Genomic DNA, 23,033 nt, shown 5'->3' on the forward strand with positions numbered 1-23,033 from the left:
GAAAGCTGCATTGCCAGGTTGTTAAAATGGATGAACTATAGATGTAAACATCTGCTTCAAAATGACTCCAATGGTGGTCAGAATTTAGTGTTTCTGTACTATATTTTGCTGCAGAGGGCTCAAATTAGATTCCTACATCTGTTAACATGTGACCATAAGGAGCCAATATGTCCAGTCAGACTGCTTGTGTGCTTAAAAAAGCAGTTCATGTCTCACATATTATAGTTAATTTGAAATGTTCTTTTCTGACAAGAGACACCAAATTCAGTAGATTTAGGTACTGATGGGATTATTCCACTTTCATTGTTGTATCTTTGTGCCACCCTGTGGACTGAATAGTATGGTGCAAATCACTTGCAAAGCCCCAGACACGTGTTTGTACAAACGCCTCCCCCTTTTTTTTCTCTCTCACACTCACAGACAAAAACACACACATGCTCACACTTATTGCTACTTGCTTCCCCTTTGATGTTATTTCATTTCCTGCATGACAGTTTATTAAAATCATGCCCCTTGTTCATCTCTCATAGAATGTTATGTGCTGTTGTCACCTCTGTTTTTATCATCCAGAAACAAGAAGAGAACCTTTTGTTATATTTCTTTATATTTATTATTGCAATGAATATGTTTCTGTTGTGGCTGTTCTATTTGTAATAATTATTTTAATATGTTTGCATGTTTTCTCATGACTATCTTTTGCTTTGAAATAGGGTATGTATGTCCTTTTGATCATCTTTTAATGTTGCCATTGTATGCAGTACACAGTATATTTGCAGCAAACACACGCCAGACTTTGTTTCAGTGGTTTTGTAATAGAGTCAGTGGGGTAAGTACTTCTAGTGCCTCAGGTGAAGGTTAGAGCCATTATTATGTCATCAGTGGAAGCACCTTCAGTTCATTGTATGTGTGTATATCCGGCATTGCTGATACATTTACTCGTGGAAGCCTTGTAGTGTAGGAGGACACTTACAATCAAACCTGCATATTAATGCTACCAAGCAGCGTAACCAACATGCTTTCAGGGACAGGTGGAAGAAAAAAGACATTTAACAGATTTTGAGATGGCAAGCTTTGCCCGCTCTGTGTACATGCTGGCTGTAAATTTTCTATTGTTTAGCATTGAATATTTGCATACTGTTTATCCACTGTTGTTAGCATTAATCATCTGATGTGTGCATGAGTTATTAGTCATGTCCATGGCGTCAATCTCGTTATACATTCTCCTCTTTTCCTCTCCTCCCATGCAGCAACACTGGCTGAAACAAAGCACCACCTCACATTGTTCAGGTTTTGGTGGTAATTCCTGAATCCTCTCACTTGTTATTGAAGTCCTCAGTATCTGTGGGTGAGACTGTGTGTGTGTGTGTGTGTGTGTGTGTGTGTGTGTGTGTGTGTGTGTGTATGTGTATGTGTGTGTGTGTGTGTGTGTTTGAGCCTCACGATTACCCAGAAAGCCTTATTCTGAGTTTCTGTGGAAACACGTTTTTGAAGAGAAGTTTTTTTTTGTGCACATAATCAGGTTATTGTTGGTATATGATGTAAACACAGGCATTTTTTCCAGCAACACAAATATTTTGTATAAGAATTGCTCTTTCTGCACATATTAATACATATTTAGTATGATGTGGCATCAGTTTCATTTCTTATTTATTTGCAGCTATTTCTATTGCATCAGAAAGATGCAATACATAGTGCTAACTTACACTTTTGCAGTTATAAACTGGATTATTTAGTGTTTCCGATTTTTTTTAATCTGTATTTTATGGGTGGTTCAGAGGAATACACAATCCAAAAACAATCCACTTCACTGGATAAAAGTACATTCAACCTCAAATCTGACTTGTCTGCCATTTGCGAAAGGGACATTTGTTGAAACAGCATTTAGTTAAGCTCCATCTCACACAGCAGAGATGGGAGAAGCGCACACAGACTGATGGGAAGGGAAGAGCAGGAAAGCCCTTATCGCCATGGTAACTGGGAAACCGACTCTCCTATTAAATGCTGCTCTAAAAAAACAATTACCAAGCAATCACGAATGGGAACCCCGCGACACAATCACCACAATACACCATTCATCCAACACCACACACACACACACACAAACACCAGGCTCTTTTTTTTGCTCATTAAGGTTCAACAGGTGGTTTCAGACACCTAGGTGATGCAGTCTTACAATTTTCATTATTCTATCTGTGATCTTGCAACCCTGTATATAAAACACTATTTCATTTATTTGTTTGTGCAACATATAATTCAACGTTTTCTTATCATCTGGAGCCAAACATGTGACCATAGACTGTGCATGTGATTGCACTGTATCACTAGACTTTCTTCAGATATTCAAGGTTGAAACACAAGGCAGCTGTTACACCCAAAATTACTTAAAGTGCTATTGTGTCTAATGTGACTCATAAAGAGACTTAACTTTGTCAAGGAACAGGCATGATATTTAGTTGTTGCAGAAATGCATGTATTGGTTTTGTGTCATTGTAGGCCATGTTGCTTAGCATTGTCACAGTTAATTTTATTCTAAACAGTTTACTATGACTAAACGAGCTGAGAAACACGCCACATAGTTGCATTATACTATACACTATCTTCTATAATGTAAGCAATTGTGCAATTACATTTTTGGTATCAAGGCTGAAAGCTTGAAGAGGTGGTGAGTAACTTTATTGTCTAAATGTTTTCTGATTGTTTTGGTTTTTTCCTGAAAGTCTTAAAGCTGTCATTTGAGATTATTTTCTCATAACAACTTATCAAATGACAATGTCAAAAACATGTGACAATGTGAAAGGGATGGTTAGTATTGACCCTTCAAAGAATTATTGTCTGAATCTGCAGCTCCCCTTGGGCCCCTAGTTTAGCTGTCTGGTCCACAACCTTACTCTTTTGGTTCACTCTCACGGCTCCCGTGGCATCATTTATAGCCCTAACAGGCATCTGTTTCCAGTAAAAAGCTTTAAAATCCCACTACCTGGTCAGCACCAAACAACAGACACAGTTAGAGACTAGCTTTTGAACATAGTGGAAAATTTGGCAGTTTAAGAACCAGATATTTCGTCAGGAGTTGGCTGAGACCAAATACAGAGGTAAAAGAGAGTGGATATTGAACTTATGATCATCAGGTGGGCAGAAAAAAGACTTCTGTAACAGTCTGCTGTGCCTCTCTCCTGGTGCTGTGGGATTTTTTCCACTTACTCCACCCCCACCTCTCTCTCCATCCGGCCACTCCTCATCAGCCTCATCATATCCACTTGGTGCTCCCAGCTTCTCTTCATCTCCAATCAAGCCAGTATTTAAGCAGCCTCACTCTACTCACTCTTTTTCAGACTGTCTTTGCTTCCATGCCTGACCTTCCAGCACTCACACTCTGACTGTTTTCCTGGTTTTGACTCGGCTTGCTTCTGACCATCTCTCTTCATCTTTGCCCTGGTCTGTCTCTGACCACGAGTTTTGCCTGTGTACTTCCTGGTTCTTGTCCCCATTCCTCCGACCGTCTTTAGAAGTGTGAGTGCCGCTGGTGTTTCTTGTTCTGATGGTACATCAATTCCCCGCCTGTCCTCGTTGATCCCGCTGCCTGCTCCTACTGGATTCATCTGCTCTGCTTCCTGCCTGACACCAACTCTGCCTCCTCCTTGACCACGAGCCCTGCCTACCCCTCTCTGGAGTCCCCACTTTTCCCACAAGCTCCCTGCTGTAAGGCTGTGTTCGAAACCACCTACTACATTAGCAGTACATACTGATTTGGTCAAAATGTAGTATGTAGTATGCAGTATGCGAACAAAAGCGAAATCCACAGTACGACAGAAATACCCGAATGTCATACTGATTCTGAAAAAATCCTCAGTATGCATTGGACCCGTCTGCCTTGCCAACTGTTTCCCACAAAGCACTGCGCGGAGAGCACAACTGTTGTTGCCATGCCACCAGTGGCCCAAGCCCAGACATCACACAGCTGGACAGACCTAAGCCACCAGATGGGGTCCTTGGCTTGCCCTAGTGTTACACTCTATTAATTAGGCCTTGCCAAAATCATATATTTATCTTTTAAGGTCATTTACATTACTTTTCAGGTAAACCACATACCAATGTATGTTGAGAGGAGTACAATGATACAGAACACATGAGCAAATTTATTTTCTATTTCTTTAAGATTTTTTTTTTTTTTTTTTTGCTTTTCATACCTTTTTTATAGTGCAGTTAGAGAGTGACTGGAAATGGGAAGAGAAAACAGGGATAACACACAGCAAATGATTGCAAGCCGGAATCGAAACTGGGCTGCTGCTAAAAACTCAGCCTTCATGGGGTGCACGCCCTACTCACTGAGCTAGAGGCTGCCACAATATGAAAGAAGTTTCACCACTAAACCAGCTTGGGCTCACTGGAACCAAAATGCTAATACTGCCAATAACAATTCGATTATAATGGCATCATAGACTGGACATAGCTACCATGATGTCACCCAAAGTAAACAAACAGCATACCAGTAAATCTAACTGATCTAACAGTCTACTGATTCTGTGTGTGTTTAGTTGTGAATTTCTCACATTGTGGGGACATTAATTTATTTACACAGACACATTGTGGGGATTTTTGATCCCTTTGGAGCCAAAATGCAAGTACCCATAAGGTTAATAATTAAATTTCAAGGCGAAGACTTGGGCTAAGGTTAGGACTAGGGTTAGTTAGGCAAGTATTGATGTTAATGGTCAGGGTAAGTGTCTGGGCAATTAATGTAAGTCAAGGTAATGTGCTCTTAAATGATGGGAACATGACTTTGTGTATGTGTGTATGTGTTAGCACACTGGCTGGTCACTGTCTCTGTGCTTGGATCGAGCCCATGTCCTAGCAACGAGGCAAAACATCACCAGCTCCCTAACAACCAGGAAGACACTGGTGTCAACGCTGTCAGTGGTTGCCATTGGAGATGCAGGCATACCATAGAAACCAAGCTGAGGTGCAAACAGTGACCACTCACACACAAATGGAGCCTACAGATTAGATGCTCACAAATTGACTTTCAAGTATGCAGTTATTGGACATCACACACTCCCACCTGCAGTATGAGCACAAGGGAATTGACTTTCAAGCATGCACACACACAGACAAAGTAACACACACACACACACACACACACACACACACACACTTCAACACATTTACTTTCCAGCATGCTGTTAAAACGTGTAAGATCCGCATGTCCGCACGTGCGCGCATAGACCCGAGGAGCCTGGAATAAAACAGACGCACAGAAATGTGATTTAGCTGCACATGCACGGTCGCTGCATGCCCGTGCACGTACAAACTTTGGCGCGCTCGCTCTCACACACACAAATACACACACACAGATTCCCTGGGGAAATTGACTCTGTCCGTGCAATTAATAGTTTCCTATATCACACTCTGAAAATAAAGGCTTAGCCCCCCCCCAAGACACACACACAAATACACACACACACGTTGCGCGCAGTGGCAGAGAGTGAGAAACGCATCATGTGTGGCAGCTGTCACAGCGGAGGTATTCCCCAGCCTCATCACGACGAGCAGTCTGCCAGTGTTCACGGCTCTGCCGCTTCATTTTGCACAGACAGAGCTAATGGGTTTATGGATGGAGCAGACGTCCCATCAAACTGTACAAACTTTTATTTTGGCGTCGTGTCATCTTGGCATTACACTGATAAGTAGCTTGAAAAACATGAAATGGGCTATGACAGAAACACATCTTACAGAATGAGACTCTTTAATAAAACAGAAAGTGTTCCAATTTTAAATCATGTTTATGAATCACATCTAAACCCCAACACCAACTTCCCCCTTCGTCCTCACCCAACCTCGCATGTGTTTACTGTCACCCACCGCCCAAATTGATTTAGCCACCCCTTCCAATAGACTCCCCCCTTTTCTCCCTCCCTCACTCCCTCCCTCCCCACCAGTCACATGGAGGTTAGCGGTGACCCGTCGCTCCCTCGGCTTTGTGGCAGTCGCTCTCGCGTGCGCCTTGGAGACAGACGAGAGGCGAAACGCACAAAACTGCCTGAGCGCGTCATTTGTTTTCTTGTATCTGTTCCCCACAAAAAAAAATCTCACCGGGAATCCGCTGAAGCCGCTGCTAAACGATACTCTGGTAAACGGGTTATTTTTAGTCACCCACAGCAGCGATGAGTGGCTGGAAGCCGGCAGTGAGACCTATCGGTGCCGCGCTGTGGTAAGAGAAGCCCCCGCTTGGTGATCAACAAGAATGAAGTCGAGGCGAGATAAACTGAAGATCCCCTCTCTGACTCTGGAGTAAGTTCTGATTTTTATTTTTCATTCTCTGGTGTTGGTGTGAAACTAGAAGCTGACATGTGAAACTGTTGTTTTTTAAAGTTCCAACAGTGGAATAATTGTATTTATGTGCTCATCTTTTGACGCTTTCTCAATGTCAACAAACATACCTTTTCATCGATCAGTTCATCAAAAAAGCCAGCTAAGGGTGATGAAAATGCAAATAATCCGTCATGTTTTCTCTCAGGCGTTTGCTTCAGGCTTCATTATCAAGTTAACAGCTTTCAGTTTATGCTTGTATTTTTCATTTTGAAGTAATGACTGCATTTATTAGATGAGAGAAGTTACAGGTGTTTCATCATCAGTACGTTTCTTATGAAATAGAGGTATTATCAGCATTATCAGTAAAGCCCAAGCTCAAAATAGGCAGTTTTCCTGCTCGCTTGTTAATTTTTAAACTAATTTACTCACACAGGCTGAAGAGAAATCCAGCTTTCCAACATTGACTCCTATGGCACAAACTTGTAAAACCATCAAACTGTCTAAAGTTTTGGGCAAAGTTTTCTCTCAATGTCTCAACATTGTTCAGTTTCGATCTTTTAATTTAATCAGATCGAATGATTAACCTAGAGGTGCAGCTTATGCCACAATGTGAATTCTTTCCTCATGATGTTGTGTGTTCCCAGCGCTATTGTCTCCTTTTTTTTAAACCTCACATGGAGTCCATGATTCCTGCATGAATCACATGCTCCCCCTCACAGCACCAAGACTGGCAAACAGTCTTTATGAGAACAGATATTTTATTTCCATATAATTGCCAACCTATCTCCATCAAAGGACATGGCTGCAGTCTTATATCCACCCACTCTTCCTCCAGAGTGAATGTAGCCTCTCTTTTTTTTTTTATGGGGAAGCAACGACGAAGGGAGGGAGGGAGGGGGTACGTGCTGCCCACTAGATACTGATCCATAAGGCGTAGGAGCTCCCCGCTCACATCCCCATTCTCTGATCCATCCGTCTGCCTCCTCCATGGAACATCTCAGCAGAGCATGCTCTGTTTTTGTTTCATTTTTAGGCTTTTAGCTGCTCCTGCGCAGAGATACAGAGGAGGTTTCTCGCTTGGAGAGCAGGGAGGGGTCCAGGGTTTTACTGGTAGCTGTTGATCCAGATGCATATCTGCCTGAAATAGATCTACAGGTTTCAGGATGGGCTTAAGAATTATAAGCATGGCATAAAATTGCTTGTATTCAGGTGTATATTTAACACATAGAACTGTGCTTTGCAAGTACTAACTTTTTGGAAGATGCACATGTTGAGGAAAGGTATCTCAGAGCAGCATCCTTGATTTGAGGTGCAGCAATACGATTGAAGTATCTTGGAATATGCTGATACAAATATAAATTTGCTTGCCATGGTTGTTGTTTTTCAGTTAAGACATCCTGCTGCTACCTTGCCACTGAAAGGTTTTAGCTGCCAATGCACTTAATTTCAGTCTACCTGAACATCACAAATTCAGCGTGAATGTCACCATTGAGTCAGTCTGATATTTTCTACTCAATTTACACTCAGTAGTGTCCGTGAAGTGTCAACAAAATGGAAATGCAAAATGGAAGCGATTACTCACTCAAGCACCATCGAGAGCTTTGGTTTTTGGGGTCTGAAAGAGAAAACGTGTTAAGATGAAACACAACGTAATGACTTACATATGTTATGTAATTATGAGCCGACACTACAGAATGAGTAGTCTTTGTGCAAGTTGTTTTTGCTACCTTCCTCTCTGCATTACTATGACAACACGTTCATTAGTGCTTTGGTAGCCAGTGCTGTGTTTAGCACTGAGAAGCCTCTGCAGCACTGAGACAATAGCAGTACTGTAGAGCCCACAAGGCAGAGCTTCCATCTGAGCAGGAAAATCAATAGAGAGCAGGTTCTGTGCTGGGTCAGCACCACAGAGATACAGACCTAAGGATGGATGAGCATGCATATTTTGATGCAAAGGTGGTAGACGATATTTATTGTAAAAAAGAACAGTCTGAGAATTTTCTTTTGTGTAGGGAGCATAGGAACACAGTGTGTATTGTTCTTGGTGATATTAAGTCAAGCATCAGCATCATAACATACACTGTGTAGCCAGATGTCAGACACTCCCTAACTTTGTGAAAGGAGGCATTAGATGTTACATCCATTACATGTGAACATGTAAGACGGTGAAACTTCCTTTCTGGTGTGTTAACACCCAGCTACCAATTTCCTGTGGTGTAAAAGTTCACAAAAGGTCAAAAGCTAATCAGTGTTGCATCCATCCTCTCTGTAAAAAACAACGCTAACAGAAAGGCAGCAGCATCTCCCTGCACACAGTTGGTGAGTGTCTGTCACCATCGGCTGTGGATGATTGCCTCTCATCTGCCAACGAGTGGCAATCATCAACCGCTAGCCCTCAACCGAAGCTCTGTTGCTGTCTGATGACAGATGCCGGTGTGCTGAGGCGCTGAGTCAGCTCATTAATCCATGCCAACATGTCTTGCCTTACAGTTTGTCACCCACATGCCAGAGCCCCACCCTCCTGAGCCCATGCAGCCCATGCAGTCCCTGCAGTCCTTTACAAACCCTTCATCCCTGGAGGTAGGTCACATGGACCAGCCACATGCAAACTGTTTCTATGTACTGAATTACAGACCGTACAGTAAAGATGAATGGCATGACAGCTCTTTAACGGTGAAGGCAAAATATCTCGAACGCCCCCTGGTTGCATTAAAGGTCATAAAACCCACCCCCTCCATGTTAGTGGATGGGACAGAACACTTGTAATACGTTTTTCGCAGAGATGGCTCTTGTCATTTTGATAGTTCTTGTTACTCTGATGTATGTTCAATTATAAGTTTGGTTTTAATTAGTTAGTTATTTGATGCTATAAAAAGGGGGTTTAACAACATGATTTGTAGTTGTGTGTGTCAGTCGGTGTGCTCACGTCCAATAGCATTGCTCGCGATTGGTCAAATGCGTATGTGTGCAGGAAGTCAATACTGCGGAGATGGCTACTGGCTCCAAATGACATCACCAGTGCAAGATGACATTGGCTGTATTCAGGATATTTTAGCTTCATTTTTGTACACAGGAAGAAGGTGGAGATGTGTCCTCCATCTTAATATACATTCATTGGAAGGAACATGTTAATTACCATTAAAAAAAATCCCTTATCATTGAGTCAGTTCACCAAAAAAACAACTAACTGTTTCATATAACAAATATTGTCTGTGTAGCTGAACTCTGATAAGGCTAAGTTTTTCCAAAAATATATATAACTGAACATGGACACTCTAGTTTATTTTGACTCAGTCCCTCATACACAGTACCGCTACAGCAAATACTCACTACAGTACCAAATGTGTAATAATCTGCTTCTGAAATTAGTCTCCAACAAATAAACCGTTTTTTTTCTGTTTGAGTTATATTTCCTAAAAACAATGCCCAGCTGTTTTAAGAAGTTCTTGAAAAAATTAACATACATTTTTACCTCGTTTTTTTTATTTTTTTATTTTAAGATTTATGTTTCAGAACTAACAAATGGGCTTTGGACTGAGAGTTGCAGACATGCTAATATTTAGTGACTAAACACTATTTTTTAATGGAGATTTGTTTATAATCACACAAAAAAAACCCCACAAAACCTAGCAAGGTCCATTTAGTAGGCGTTCTGGTGCTTTCATTGGGACCACAAGATCTTGTCATTTGAATAGCTGTAATCATATGATAACTGAAGCAAACGAAGAAAAGAAAGAAAACACTGAGATATGATTAAATCCTTTCCCCTGCTAAATGGACCATGTTTTAAGGTTGTTTTGTGACATTAACTTTAAAACATTTTAAAAAAAACAGATTAAACAAAAGTAGTAAAATGAACAGTTTTTTCTGCTGATTGGTTTTCCAAATACAGATTCCACAGTATAACTTCAAAAAAAAGTGAGGAATAAATGGAATAATTAGGGAGAAAAAGGAAATATGTACTAAGTCTGAGTTGTTTTTTGTATATTAAGGTGCTTCTGATTCGCCAGTGAACACCCATCATTTATTAGTTGTCTCTAAGTCTATGTGGGTTGCTTGGCAACGGTGCTGGGTGCTATAGAGGAAAGCAACACTGCAAACAGAGGCAGCAGCATCCAGCATGTTTCTGGATGTGTGAGCAGTGCTAGGCTGTCACACCACACACTGCACAGTGATGAATCCCATTTGCTCTGTTGAAAAAAAGGGAGCACATTTTTAATGCAAAAATCAAATGCAGTACACATAAATTCCCTCACACAACGCAGTCTTCACACAGGCTTAAGTAATCTGATGCGACAGGATGGCAGATTGCACATTTGTTGGCATCACTCTTCACAGCATTTTCCATTTGAGACGCTTCTGTGTTGTTTCACCATCCAGAAACATGTTCACTCTCTTGCATCAGATTCTATATTTGTATGCAAGTAAATTGCTTCTTGGCATCATTCTTTGATTTTGATACACTGACTGTGTTGAGGTTTGTCTTAATGGCATTAATTGAAAAGGGAAGAGGATGACATATAACTTTTGTCATCACATTATTATGGCACATTTATGTAGCAGATGTACACCCCACGAAAGGCATGAAATGCGTTACATCAATTTTAAGATATTGTAAAATCAAATGCAGACAAAAAATTGAATGCTTTAAAAAAAAAAAAAAATTCCCACAACATAGTGGTCTTAATCAGACCGGTGCAATCACCTTTAGGCTTGTGTGAGATGTAACTACTAAATGATAAACTGATGACCTCAGCTGCCTACTGCTGATGTACAGCTGTAGCAGATTATCATGATGTTACCTGACCATGCAGATGCAAATGCAAATGTGAGGATCATCTGAGTTTGAGATACACTGAGTTTGCAAAGTAGGAGTGAGTCAGCCACTTACAATTCCACTCAAAAGTCAAGACCCAGTCAAAAGTGACACTGAAATGTCTAAAGTCAGAAGTGACCTTTTTTGCCTTTGTGACCTGGCTGTCTGATGCACAAACAAACCTTAATGGGACAAAGAAGACTAAAGACCTATTTAGGAGGGACAAGGAGACTATATTACACTACAAGACATCGGGGAACTGTTTAACTGTTTCGATGAATTGCCTCAAGAACATTTTAAACTTAATAATCAGGAATCTAGAAGATGGATTCATACTGCTCAAGAAATCTGTGTGGTCTTGGCGAGGTGCTGGAACTGTTGCAGGGCAGAGGACACAATGGGGTTGATTCTACTGCTGATAACATCAAATAATAATGTTATTTTTTAATATTATTATTTGAAGTTGCAAATGCAAATGTGAGGATCATCTGAGGAAAGCGCGATATCATTCAGATGCATAGTAATAATAATAATGTTTCTGACTGTTATTAACTTTGACCTATTATATTGTAGCATGACTTAAATTAAACATATTTATCTTCATTTTGTATGCTGGTACAAATAAAGCATTTTACCTACAGTATAAAGCCCTACACTGATGATGTTTGCACTTTATTAGCTAAAATAAAAATGCATATACACAAAGGGTATTAATAGGCTATACGTGAGCACTAGAGGCACTATATGCATTGGATTGTACCACTGTTTCAAAGTTTGGCGGAGATCCTACCCTTTACTAGACACCTCATGGTATAACCCAACAATATCTTAAGCTGCTTTTAGGTTCTGTAGGAAATTGCAGTGTGAGTGAGTTACCAAGGAGATAAATGTGAAAACAGTTTCTAAGGCAATGTTTCTGACTGTTATTAACTTTGACCAATTATTTTGCAGCTTGACTGCACAACCAAACATTACATCAGGGACTGTACAATGAAAATAACATTTTTTAACATTATACTGTAAGTAAAGATTGTTCTTGCAAAGTGTCATGTTTTTCTAAATGTATAAATTCAGGCTCCCTTTCACAAAAACAACATGAACAACAATAATAATAATAATTTGGCAATGTCTCAAAACAGGCAACTAGAGTGATGCAGTGCATTGTGTGTAACTTTTGCAACCAGGTCATGTGAAAAAGTGAGAAGTAGCTTAAAATATCAACATTGCTCAGTCAAATTCACACAGCCTGTTACTTACACTTAATCATAGCATTGGACCACAGTTTTTAGTTCCTGATTTTTAAATTCAACTATTAACTCTTGTATGGATGTACATGTCCTCTGTACCCTTATAGAAGGAGATAACTGTATTATAAGCTCTATTTTGACCCTGCTGAAAAACAGGAACAGAGTAGAACTATCACCATCTCTGCCACTCAGCTGTGTTGTCCAACTAATGCAACCTGTGAGTAGTCAAAATGTTACCCAGAAACAAGGTTTCTTTGAGGACTGGCCATGTTCAGCTTCTTGTAGTTTTGTAGCACTTGAGCAAAGTAGGAGTAACCATTGTTCGGGGCTTAGTTTAACCCCTACAATCTTCAGCAGCCTTAAGTCTTTGGTCTACTCTCCTTTGCTGTGTTAAAAAGTATGTTAGTATTTTAGCTGCTGTTAAAGTAAACTGCTTTAAAACAGGCATATATTACAGTTGAAATTATTAAGTTATTAGTCCCTTATGTTGTGTGGGTAATCCACACATCTTTGCATCCCAATGAACGTATAAATAAAGTGGTGATGGTCCTAAAGCTGATTACACTGCGGCCAAAGTGTCTGCAGGGTTCCACTAAAACTGCAGACTACATACTGCAAAAATATCCCATTTTAAAGGTCCAGTGTGTAGGTTTAAAGGGCATTTATCAGAAGAAATACATGTAATATTTATAATATTGATTACTAAACTAATTTCATTAGTTTAAAATCACCTAAAAATAATAATTGCAGTGTTTTTGTTACTTTAGAATAAGCAATTTACTGGCACAAATATTGATCTTATTTATTTGAAAATGGAAGACAGAACCAACACATATAAAACTTATGAGAGATTAAACGAAATACCTGGAGCTAGAAAAAATCAAATTAGCTCTGAAAAAACATGAAGGGAAATTTGACAAAATTTGGCAACCTTTTATTGACCATTAAAACCACATCACATCTTTTGGGAAGAAATGTAGCATGCCCCCAGCATTTTGTTTTACTATTATTATTTCATGCTTTCTTTCCTTCTGTTTTTTTTATGCTTTTTGGGCTTGTTAACATATGTGTGCATGTATGGGTGTAGATTTTTGTCAGAGTTGGTTATTATTTCATTTTATTTGTTAAAAAAAGACAAAAAATACATCAAAAAAGAAAGTCATCTCTCAAGCAGAAATGTCTACATTTTGCTGGTTTTAGATTTATAAATGTGAAAACTTGCTGGGTTTTTTTCGGTTTTATGGCATTGAAAATTAAATAAAATGTGCCTTTAGACTGCTGCACAGGCAAAATAAGTTATTTGAAGTTGTCACATTGGGCTTTTGTGAATTGCCCATTCTTTTGATGATCGCTGTTAAAAAAAAAAGTGGTTAGTTGCAGCCGTGAGAAATTACGAGCAGCAACTGAACGCAGCACCAGGCTGTAGCAGCTCGCTCACACGGACACACACGCAACCAGCAGCGTCTGTTTGGACAAACTTAAGTGTACCGCTGCTTCTGTGTGGACCGTGTTACACACACCATTCAACCCGCCATGGAGGTGATGTTTCCGGGGAGAGACCGCGACGACAGACCCGCGCGGAGGATGTAACGGCATCTCCGGAGCCGTTGGGATTGCACGAGGCAGACAGAATACAAAAGGAACCGCCGAAGACGGGAGGCGATGGTGGGGAGAGCAGCAGCAGCAGCAGCAGCAGCAGGGGGAGCGGGTTTCACATCGAGACCAGCTTATGTTTTCTGAAATGAACTTCGAAACTGGTGAATAAATGCAAGGAAATCCACCAGCATGTCGGATCCAAGTCACTGGTCTGCGGTGCCACACCAGAACAAGTCCCATTTTGTTCCGGGAGCGTTGCTGAAGCGGTCAAAAAGGTACAGGAGTTTGGATTTGGAGGTTAAAACTGAAGCTAGTTTATCGGTTTCTTTTGACTTTTTTTTTAATGTAAAGATGCTGTCATATATCATTTATTGGTTGCAGCTGTTCTTCTTCAGTAGTATTTTTTTCGTCTTTAGGTTTAAACCCCAAATAAGCTAGCTCCTCTCAGAAAGCTGATTGCTCCAGTTTACGTTAATCCTGTGTTTGTTCAGCATGTATTTGTGTTGATTCACAAGCTTTGTCCAGAAAATAACTTAACTGAGAGCAGATAATACAGTGTACTGACAATATCTGCCCTTTAATGAATATTCTCAACTTAATGTCTCTAATGTCAGACACAATAGAGTTTTTTTCCTCCGCTTTCTTTGTTTAAATTTGATGTTGCATTACAGTACATGGAGCCAAACTGTGGGTGCAGTTTGCAGTTCACACATACTGTACAACTGCGTGCATTGACTCACAGTCTCACACCTAGATAAATAAAATAAAGACACAAAACGTTTTTTATATGAAAGAAAACCCATATTTGCACCTCTGTGTGTTTATGTTGGTGGGTATAGGTGTGATAATAGTCGGTGCCTGGGGGTCAGAGTTAACTGTTTCTCATGTTTACTGTTAGATGATTGTAGATAAACCCTGCAGCTGTTCACGGCCTGATAAAGGCCACCATGCTATATGAACTGAAGTGCAGCCTCTTCATGATGGCCTATGGCTTATTGTTTAAATTATTAGTTTATATCTCATTTATGTCTATATAATGTCAGAAATAGTAGGTAATGTCCTTAGATTACTGGTTTTGTCTGACCAACAGCCAAAGATATTCAATTTGCAATTGGGTGAAGAAAAAACCCAGGAAAAAAAACCAAATCTTCACATTTGGAAGCTGGAAACGGAGAGAAAAGAAATATTAAACGTTTCTGGTGCTGCAACTAATGTTTTCTGGATTAATCTTGCGGTCTATAAAACATCAGAAATTGCAGTTTCCTTGACCCTGGGGTCTTCAAATTATGTTTTCGTCCAACCAACAGTCCAAAAATCTATGACAGTCAATTTATGGCTTATACAACAGAGGAAAAAACTGCAAATGTGTGAAATTTTTAGAGCTGCAACCAATCATCTTCTAGATGAAACTGCTGATTATTTTCTAGATTAATCTTGTGGTATATAAAGTGACCGAAATCACAATTTCCCAGAGCTTTGGATCTTCAAAACTTGTTTTGTGAAACAGTCCAAAATGTTAAAGATGTGCAATTAATGGGTTATAAAACAGAGAAAACTGGAAGTATTTAAAATATTTAGAGCTGCAACCAGTCATTAAATATTTTCTAGATTGATTTTGTTAATGTCATAAATTGCCATTTCCCAGTGCTTGGGGTCTTCAGATTACTTGTTTTGTCCAACAAACAGTTCACAATTCAAAGATATTCAATTTATGAGCTATAAATCAGAGGAAAACTGCAAATATTTGGCCTTTTAGGGCTGAAACCAGTTACTCTCTAGATTATTCCTGTATAACATTAGGAAAAGCAATTCCCCAGAGCCCAGTGTCTTCTAATGTGTTGTTTTGTCCAACAAACAGTCAAAAACGCAAAGATATTTAATTTATGGACTATACATAAGAGAAAAACTGCAAATACTTCAGGTGCTGGAACCAGACAAGCACGAAGCACTTTTGCTGAATTGATTATGAAAATAGTCATCCACTTATCTGTCAGTGTAATAGTTCATTTATTGAATAATCATTTCAGTATTATTGCATATGGTTCACCCTGGTGTCAAAGTGAAATCTACTTGGTTCAACGTTATTGGTCGAAGTTTGCCCCCTCTTTTCAGGACCAGAGGATTATCTAACACTCCCACCCACCCTTTACACACACACACACACACACACACACACACACACACACACACACACAGAGTCTTGGACATCTGTAGCTCAAGCTGTTCCTGCTGTTGCTGTCGGTGCACACACTCCCCTCAGCCTTGAGTCTGTTGACAGGAGGTTTCCTCTTTGTATTTTGGCTCTCATCAGTCTCCCCCTTCAGCTGACACAGCCACGCTGCTGTGTCCTGCATTTGCCTGCAGATTACAGTTGTAGTTACATAAACATCTCTCAAGGCAGAGCTGCTCTGAAGGCGGAAATAATCTCATCTGTGGAGTAAAATCTCAGTGGGCAGAGACAAAGAAATCTCAGTTCTTCTTACTAAGTATCATAAGCCCCATCTGTACTACTTTCATAAAGTGTGCATTTTTGGTAACTGCAGAAACACATTTAAAGGATGTTCACAAACTTTTGGTCTGCTTGTGGTTAATAACTGAAATTGAACTGGATCATACGTTGTGTTGTGATGGCATTTGAATTCAAATCATTGTAACTGTTGTTGTGGCAATGGTGTAAGTGTACTGCAGTTTTGTATTTTTTTTAGATGCGACAAACTTGTGTAATATGTTACATCAGACTGTCAGAGTGTACTTACTGAGACAGATTCTGATGCTGACTGAGAAAGACTAGAAAAAGACGAGGAGCAGGCGATATGAAGCCTAGCACTCAGCTTTTGACTGAAACCTTGAATATCATTTATTGAATAGAGCTGAAAAAAAAATATTTCCAACTATTTTCATAGTATATTGACGTTCAGTCATTATTCACGCCAAAACAAAGTGAAACTTGCTACACATTCTGTACTGGCAGGATTTTTCTGCTTCTCTTTTAACAAAATCTGATGATAAACTGAATATCTTTAGGTTTTCAGCTGTTGGTCAGATAAAATGAAAAATGTGAAGACATCACCTTGGGCTCCGCAATGTTGTAATCATCATTTTTTCACATTTTTTAAAAAAAATCTCATATAACAAACTATTAATCAGTTTATAAAAAAAGTAATGTTTAAGAAAATAATGGTCAGTTGCAGCCCCATAATTGAGTAGGGGAAAAAAAGCTATTTATATGCGTATCTCTGCACAAAAGACTATGTTCTGTTGTCTTGTGCCAGTGTGGTATTGTCAGTGCTGGCTGTGTAGTTAAGGATCATTGTGCACACCCTTGTTTACCTGCAGAATCCCTTTAAAGGTAAACTGGTTTGCACAGGTTTGGTCTTTAAAAGACCTGTCTCAACGCTTGTCTGAAAATCAGGAAAGTCCCCAACAGCCCTGTTTGTTAACTGTTTGAGATAATTATTTAAAATAAAAACTAAATAAACTTAGAAATGAGCTGAAACAATTTGGTTTCGATGTATGCCAGTCCCCTAAAAAAACAACAAAAAACCCCCCACAAAACAAAACACAAAACTATAATGCTATGTAAAATACTTTTTTCAAAAATAAATAGGCCCAAAACTAAAATAGGCCTCTAATAAATAAGTAAAAGATATAAATAAAATGAAATAAATTGCAAAACTAAAATCTAACTGAATAAAACAATATAATACAATTATGAAATTATAAAAAAAAATTAACAGTGAATTCAATTGTGGAAGAAAAATAACATTGAAAGTGTCTACCCAGTGTTGCACTGTCATAAATGGTCTTTTGTGTCCTCAACCTGCTGCTCAATACACACACAAACACACACTTCCATATAAACGCCCGCTGAAGCCTTGCATGAGTCAAACATGTAATTATGGGTTGATAAGCCAAAATGATTGCACTCAGCTGAAAGGAACACACCAGGTTATTTTCTCTCTAGAGTGTCTCATTGCTCAGTTTAACTGTTAATAGATGAAAACAAGCAATAATAAGTTCCCAGTAAATAGTTTCCTCCTGTGCTAAGATACCAGCTGCGGCAAGTGACAGTTTTAGGTTGTTCATATCATCTTATTCTAGATGTGAGACAATGATAACTTTTAGAAGAAACTTATCAGAAAAATAACGATAAGAAGTAAAACAATGTTGTGCAGAAGGATCTGTATGGCATTGATAATGACTGTAACAGAAACCTTGCAGTCTATATGGTAAAATAGCTTCATAGAATGATGTTAATAACCTGCAAATTTTTGACCATGTGACCAATGGGAGGCTGTTTTAAGTGTTTTTAATTGTTGTTTTTTTGGCAGATTTAAATGGCTCACAAGTCATAAAAACAACTACAGAGATGTCATGCAGATAGTGATGAGAGGTGCAGATGAGTGATGTGTGTGATGATGACGCTGGCAGTATGTTGACTTCTGTCTTTTTTTCCTGTTTTTGCTCCAGCTGTCGCAGCAGCAACAGGAAGAGCCTCGGTGTCGGGTCGCCCTCACCCACGCTGTCCAGGCCACTCTCCCCGCTCTCACTCCACACTGGTAAGATCCACTGCAACGTTTGGTATCCTTTTAATCCCAACAGGCCCCAACAAAAGCACTGCTGCAAAGAAACATGTTAAAATTGGAATTGGCTCTATTTCAGCTGCAGTGTCTTTTAGCAACATGTTGCATTAGCCAATCAAATAGACACAAGTGCAAATAGAAGCTAAAATAATTGGTATCATTGTGCAGGTTTACATTGTTTTTTACAAACTCTTGCATAATCCTGCCTCAAAAATGTATAAACGGATGTATGGTGCCATGGCCTTAAATTAAACTGAAAACATGACTGTCTGGTTTGTATTTAAACCGTGCCCTGAAGAAACATATCGACACCGACATGCATTTTTTCCCATACTACTCTTGTTACCCTGCATTGTCAGATATCCTGGTGTCTGCAGGTGGTTGTTGATGAAACCAGTCAGATATCAGCTCTTTTTATTTAAACTCAGCAGTATGGACTCATCTGGGCGTCTGCTTGTGTCCATACAGTTTAAGAACAGATTGAGATATTGCTAATAGTATCAGTCCACATTCCTAGTGTTTGATACTGAAGGAAATTGTGAGCTTGATGTGAATGCACATTTTGTGCTAGTTATTTGAATGTAGCATTTGGCAGTATGCAAACATACAATTTCCCTGTGTTTGATAAATGACATCAAATGAAGTTGCAAATTAACACGTCACTCTTGTAGCGTGTTTTGTTTAAGTCTCAGCTGCGCTCACGTTGTTTGTAAGCTGTAGGGCACCTTGCCTTGCCACACGCTCACGCAATGCAAGATTAAGCTTGATTAAGCCGCTCCATAGCCAGTATAGTGCAGGTTGACACTGCAGTATATTCAGATATATTCAGATGACCTGAAGCACGCCTGCCATCAAACAGCAGGCATTAACTACGTTCTCAGCTGAGAAGTTAAAAATATGACACACTGGATTTGTCAAAGACACTGATAATACTCAAAGTACTCAGAGTGAAGTGGCACTAATGAAATCTAAATATAATTTCAGTGCAGGTTTGTGTGGTGTTTATTGGTCAGGTTTAGGGGATGCAGAATGAAACTGAGGGAAGAGCAGAAAAAGATGGAATGACGATGATCTACAGATGGGAAATTATTGTTCATGAAGAAAATAAAGGTGCAATTAGGATTGAAGCTTTAATCTTTAACACTAAACTTAAATTATTCAAAAAGACAAACCCCTTTTCACCTTTTCTACTTCTACGAAACAATTTCCAGTCTCCAACATCTGATATTTTTGTGGCAAGCATTGTAAAGGTTGATATGAAGTACAAGAATTTGCAATTAATTCACTGAGACCAATAATTGGAAGTAATTATTGTGTTCACAGCAAAATTAAATGTTGATATATCAATCTATATCTAATTTGATCAGAATATTGAAGATAAAGTGTGTTTTATAATCATCACTCAGCCCTCGTTCAGCCTATGCAGAACATCTGGACCTCACATTGTTAAAGGAAACCGTGTTTAATGTGTTCAGGTTATCAGTTTAGACTCGAAAATGTTTTGACTTGGAAATGTTTAGAATTAATATCAGAAAGTGTTAAGATGATTAAATGTCTAAATGCTGGTGTCCTTCAGCTCTCTGAATCAACATCAGCACAGACAGGGTACAGCCCCTTAATGCCATGAAGCAGCTGCACTCTATGAAAAGAGTTTTGCTCAAGAGCTCCTCATACGCAGCAGTATGAGGATGTGCTCCCTTTTGAACTCAATCATGCTGAGGATTATCTAATCACAGAGTACAGTCAGGCTCTATTTGTGTCTCTTATGTGTCCTAATTGATACACAACCACTTGCATGTAAACAAACCACAGGCTCAACCCCCAGACACTGCTGAGACCCCCTGAATTAAGACTGTTTGCAGAGAGGTGCTGTAATGTTTGGAAAAGTAAGACAAAGATGATATATTTGACCTGTCTGAGGTGCTGGTTAATGCCGCTGGGTTTTGCAGTGATTGAGGGTTCCTGCATAGACATGATGTCATCCTTTCTGGAACATTCCCACTTGTAAATGCACCCATGTGGTTTTCTATTTTCACAAGTTTATTATGACAGTTGTGAATAGTATCGGTCGTAACTTAGTCTTTCCTCTTTCAGCTGCGAGCAGCCCTCTGGACAGCCCTCGAAATGTGTCGACCAGTGCCTGCCTCAACTTTCCATTTGCCAGAAGGTACGTCAACACTGATCTCTTGAATCTTTTTCCCCATTGATCCATAGATTTATACTAATTGTCTAATCGGTTGGGGATTTTATCAAAATAATTGTATGACTTTTTAAAATGTAAACAGTTAATACAAACAGTAACGGTGTATTGTACAGGTCTGTTTAGTTTACTTTACTTTAGTTTAGTAGGAACCCGATTACCTAACGCCCCAGAATCATCGAAGGGTCCAACATATAAAAAACAGTTATATACATTCAAAAATCACAATACATAAAAACACTCACTTTCCCACAAAAAAATACAAAGTTTCTTGGAGATATATAGCTATATTTATATAGATATATAGCTTCTTGGAAATTACTGAAATATTTAAAAAATTACTTCAAATTAAGAGTAACCGTATACAGTTTCCACACACCTCAATACAGTTACATAATGGGATTTTAAGACATATTTTTGCTGTTTACCCCCTGAACATAATACTGAAGTTCCATTGCAGTTTTTAGACTGGTGTCCGTGCCAGAATACATTTTCAGGGCTCAGTGCAACATTTTTGGATTTGTTTCATCAAATTCTGTCAAGGATCCCAGGAATTTGGACCGTACATCATGATTCGTTGAAACGAAAGGAACTGTAGTCACTTTTGATTCCACATTTGACACTGTGAACCTAAGGGAACCAAATACAAATGAAACAGTCTAAAATTAAATAAATCTCATGCACACTGAAGGTTTCCTGTGAGATTCGGTGTGTGTGCCGGGACAGAGGCAGATCGTCTGGAAGCTGTAGAGAAACAGCAGCAGGGTGACTGACTCAGCCTCGAGCGTTCACACCTTCCCCCTCCGTCAGGTCTCCTTACAGCCGACTCCTCCTCAGCAGGATAAGTGCAGCTAGATAGAGGGTACCCCCGAAGCCCACTCACACATCATTCAACCCTGTTCCCATGGCAACACGCTTGTCTTGCTCCAGGCATGTGAAGCCTAGAAGTGAGGCGGCACCTTGAAGACACCCAAGAACAGTCATTAAAACCCGTCAGCAGTCCAGGTGCTTCTTCGTGAAATACGGTGAAAACAAGGGAGAAAAATGACACCTGTGGGAAAATCAGTGGAAAGCACAGTGTACAAAAGCTTGCTATAAAGATGAAAGGCAATATATATGAATATACCTTCAATCTTTAATTCTTTTCATTTTTACAACAAACAGTCACAGTTCTGTCTTAGCACAAACTAATCTTTTCAAATCTAAATCTTCAGGCAAACATATTACCTTATTATTATGTATTATGCTAAAGAAATTAGAGTTGGGTCAGTATCTTTGATTTTATGCAAGCCAGCTGAACCAGCATTTGTCATTATAAAAAGCTCTGGCAATCAAAAAGTTGCCTACCTTGGCGACCTGCCCTGACAGCTACATGGTCCAAAATCTAGCTTGTGTTGCATTGGTAATAAGAATTATCACAAAGTGATGAAAATAGTAGTATAAGTCTTTTTAAATGGACTAACAAAGCAGTGTCTTTCACTCAATAAGCCAAGGCGGCAACATGAAGGAGATCAAATTTCAGTAGAAATGGGGTGGGAGGAGAGAGAGATGCGCAAGTTGTGCTTTTTTACTAGAAAATTTGTGAGTTTTTTGGAGTGACAAGTGACAGCTTCCATGAAGCTGAAATAAGAGATCTATCCCATCTATAGAAAAATAAGGTGAACGCTGGCTGAAAGGAAGATCGCCAGGGAGCTTAAAGTTTTTGGTAAATGGTCATGGCTAATGAAAAAGTACTTATCGTATCAAATACTCATTTCCATTAAATATCATGATATAAAAAATGTGTTTTCTGTTTAAGAAGTACAAATGTAGAAGATACTAACCTATCTTTTAAGGGGTTACGTCTCCAGTCTGATCCAGATTGCACAGCCAATAGGTACAAGGTTTGTTCACATGATGTAGATCTGAATATCTCATAGATTCAGAGTGAACAGAGCACTCTGTTGTGCAATGCAACGTAGGCTTATGCAATAGTAGTACGCTCATTTGCTGATGCGACAAGGTGTCATTAAGTTTCAGTCAGGAGTGGCTACAGAGTCAAAATTTGGTATGAGTGTTTGGCTTAGTATCAAAGCAGTTTGAACATTTTTATACTGGCCCAACCCAAGAGGAAAGTAACCTCCATCATCTGTAGAAATGCTGCAGTAATAAAAACTCATGGAGATAATCAGAGATCATTGTGGATAAAGCAGTCGTTAAAATGCTGTTACAGCCTTTTAAGCACTTGTTTAGGCCTCAGTTAATTGAAGTGGCCTTTAAAACAACATTGTGTGGTCGTTGTG

The 23,033-nt window shown here is 39.4% G+C and overlaps 1 protein-coding gene across 4 annotated transcripts in view; it reads left to right on the forward strand.

Annotated features, from left to right (window-relative positions):
- Positions 1 to 5,995: 5,995 nt before the first annotated feature.
- The window catches only part of mast3b (microtubule associated serine/threonine kinase 3b), a 41,076-nt gene continuing 24,038 nt past the window's right edge, over positions 5,996 to 23,033 (forward strand). For 2 of the 4 annotated variants that reach the window (XM_042515531.1, XM_042515538.1), the window contains exons 1-4: positions 5,996 to 6,288; positions 8,800 to 8,889; positions 18,439 to 18,527; positions 20,646 to 20,718. In XM_042515531.1, coding sequence (XP_042371465.1) covers positions 6,242 to 6,288; positions 8,800 to 8,889; positions 18,439 to 18,527; positions 20,646 to 20,718 — 299 coding nt within the window. In that variant the 5' untranslated portion in view covers positions 5,996 to 6,241. Of the gene's footprint in view, positions 6,289 to 8,799; positions 8,890 to 13,803; positions 14,244 to 18,438; positions 18,528 to 20,645; positions 20,719 to 23,033 lie in introns of those variants that run through there. The other 2 variants (XM_042515545.1, XM_042515553.1) reach the window with 1 other exon arrangement.

Source organism: Plectropomus leopardus, chromosome 3 (assembly GCF_008729295.1).
Source record: "Plectropomus leopardus isolate mb chromosome 3, YSFRI_Pleo_2.0, whole genome shotgun sequence".
Lineage (NCBI taxonomy): Eukaryota > Metazoa > Chordata > Actinopteri > Perciformes > Serranidae > Plectropomus > Plectropomus leopardus.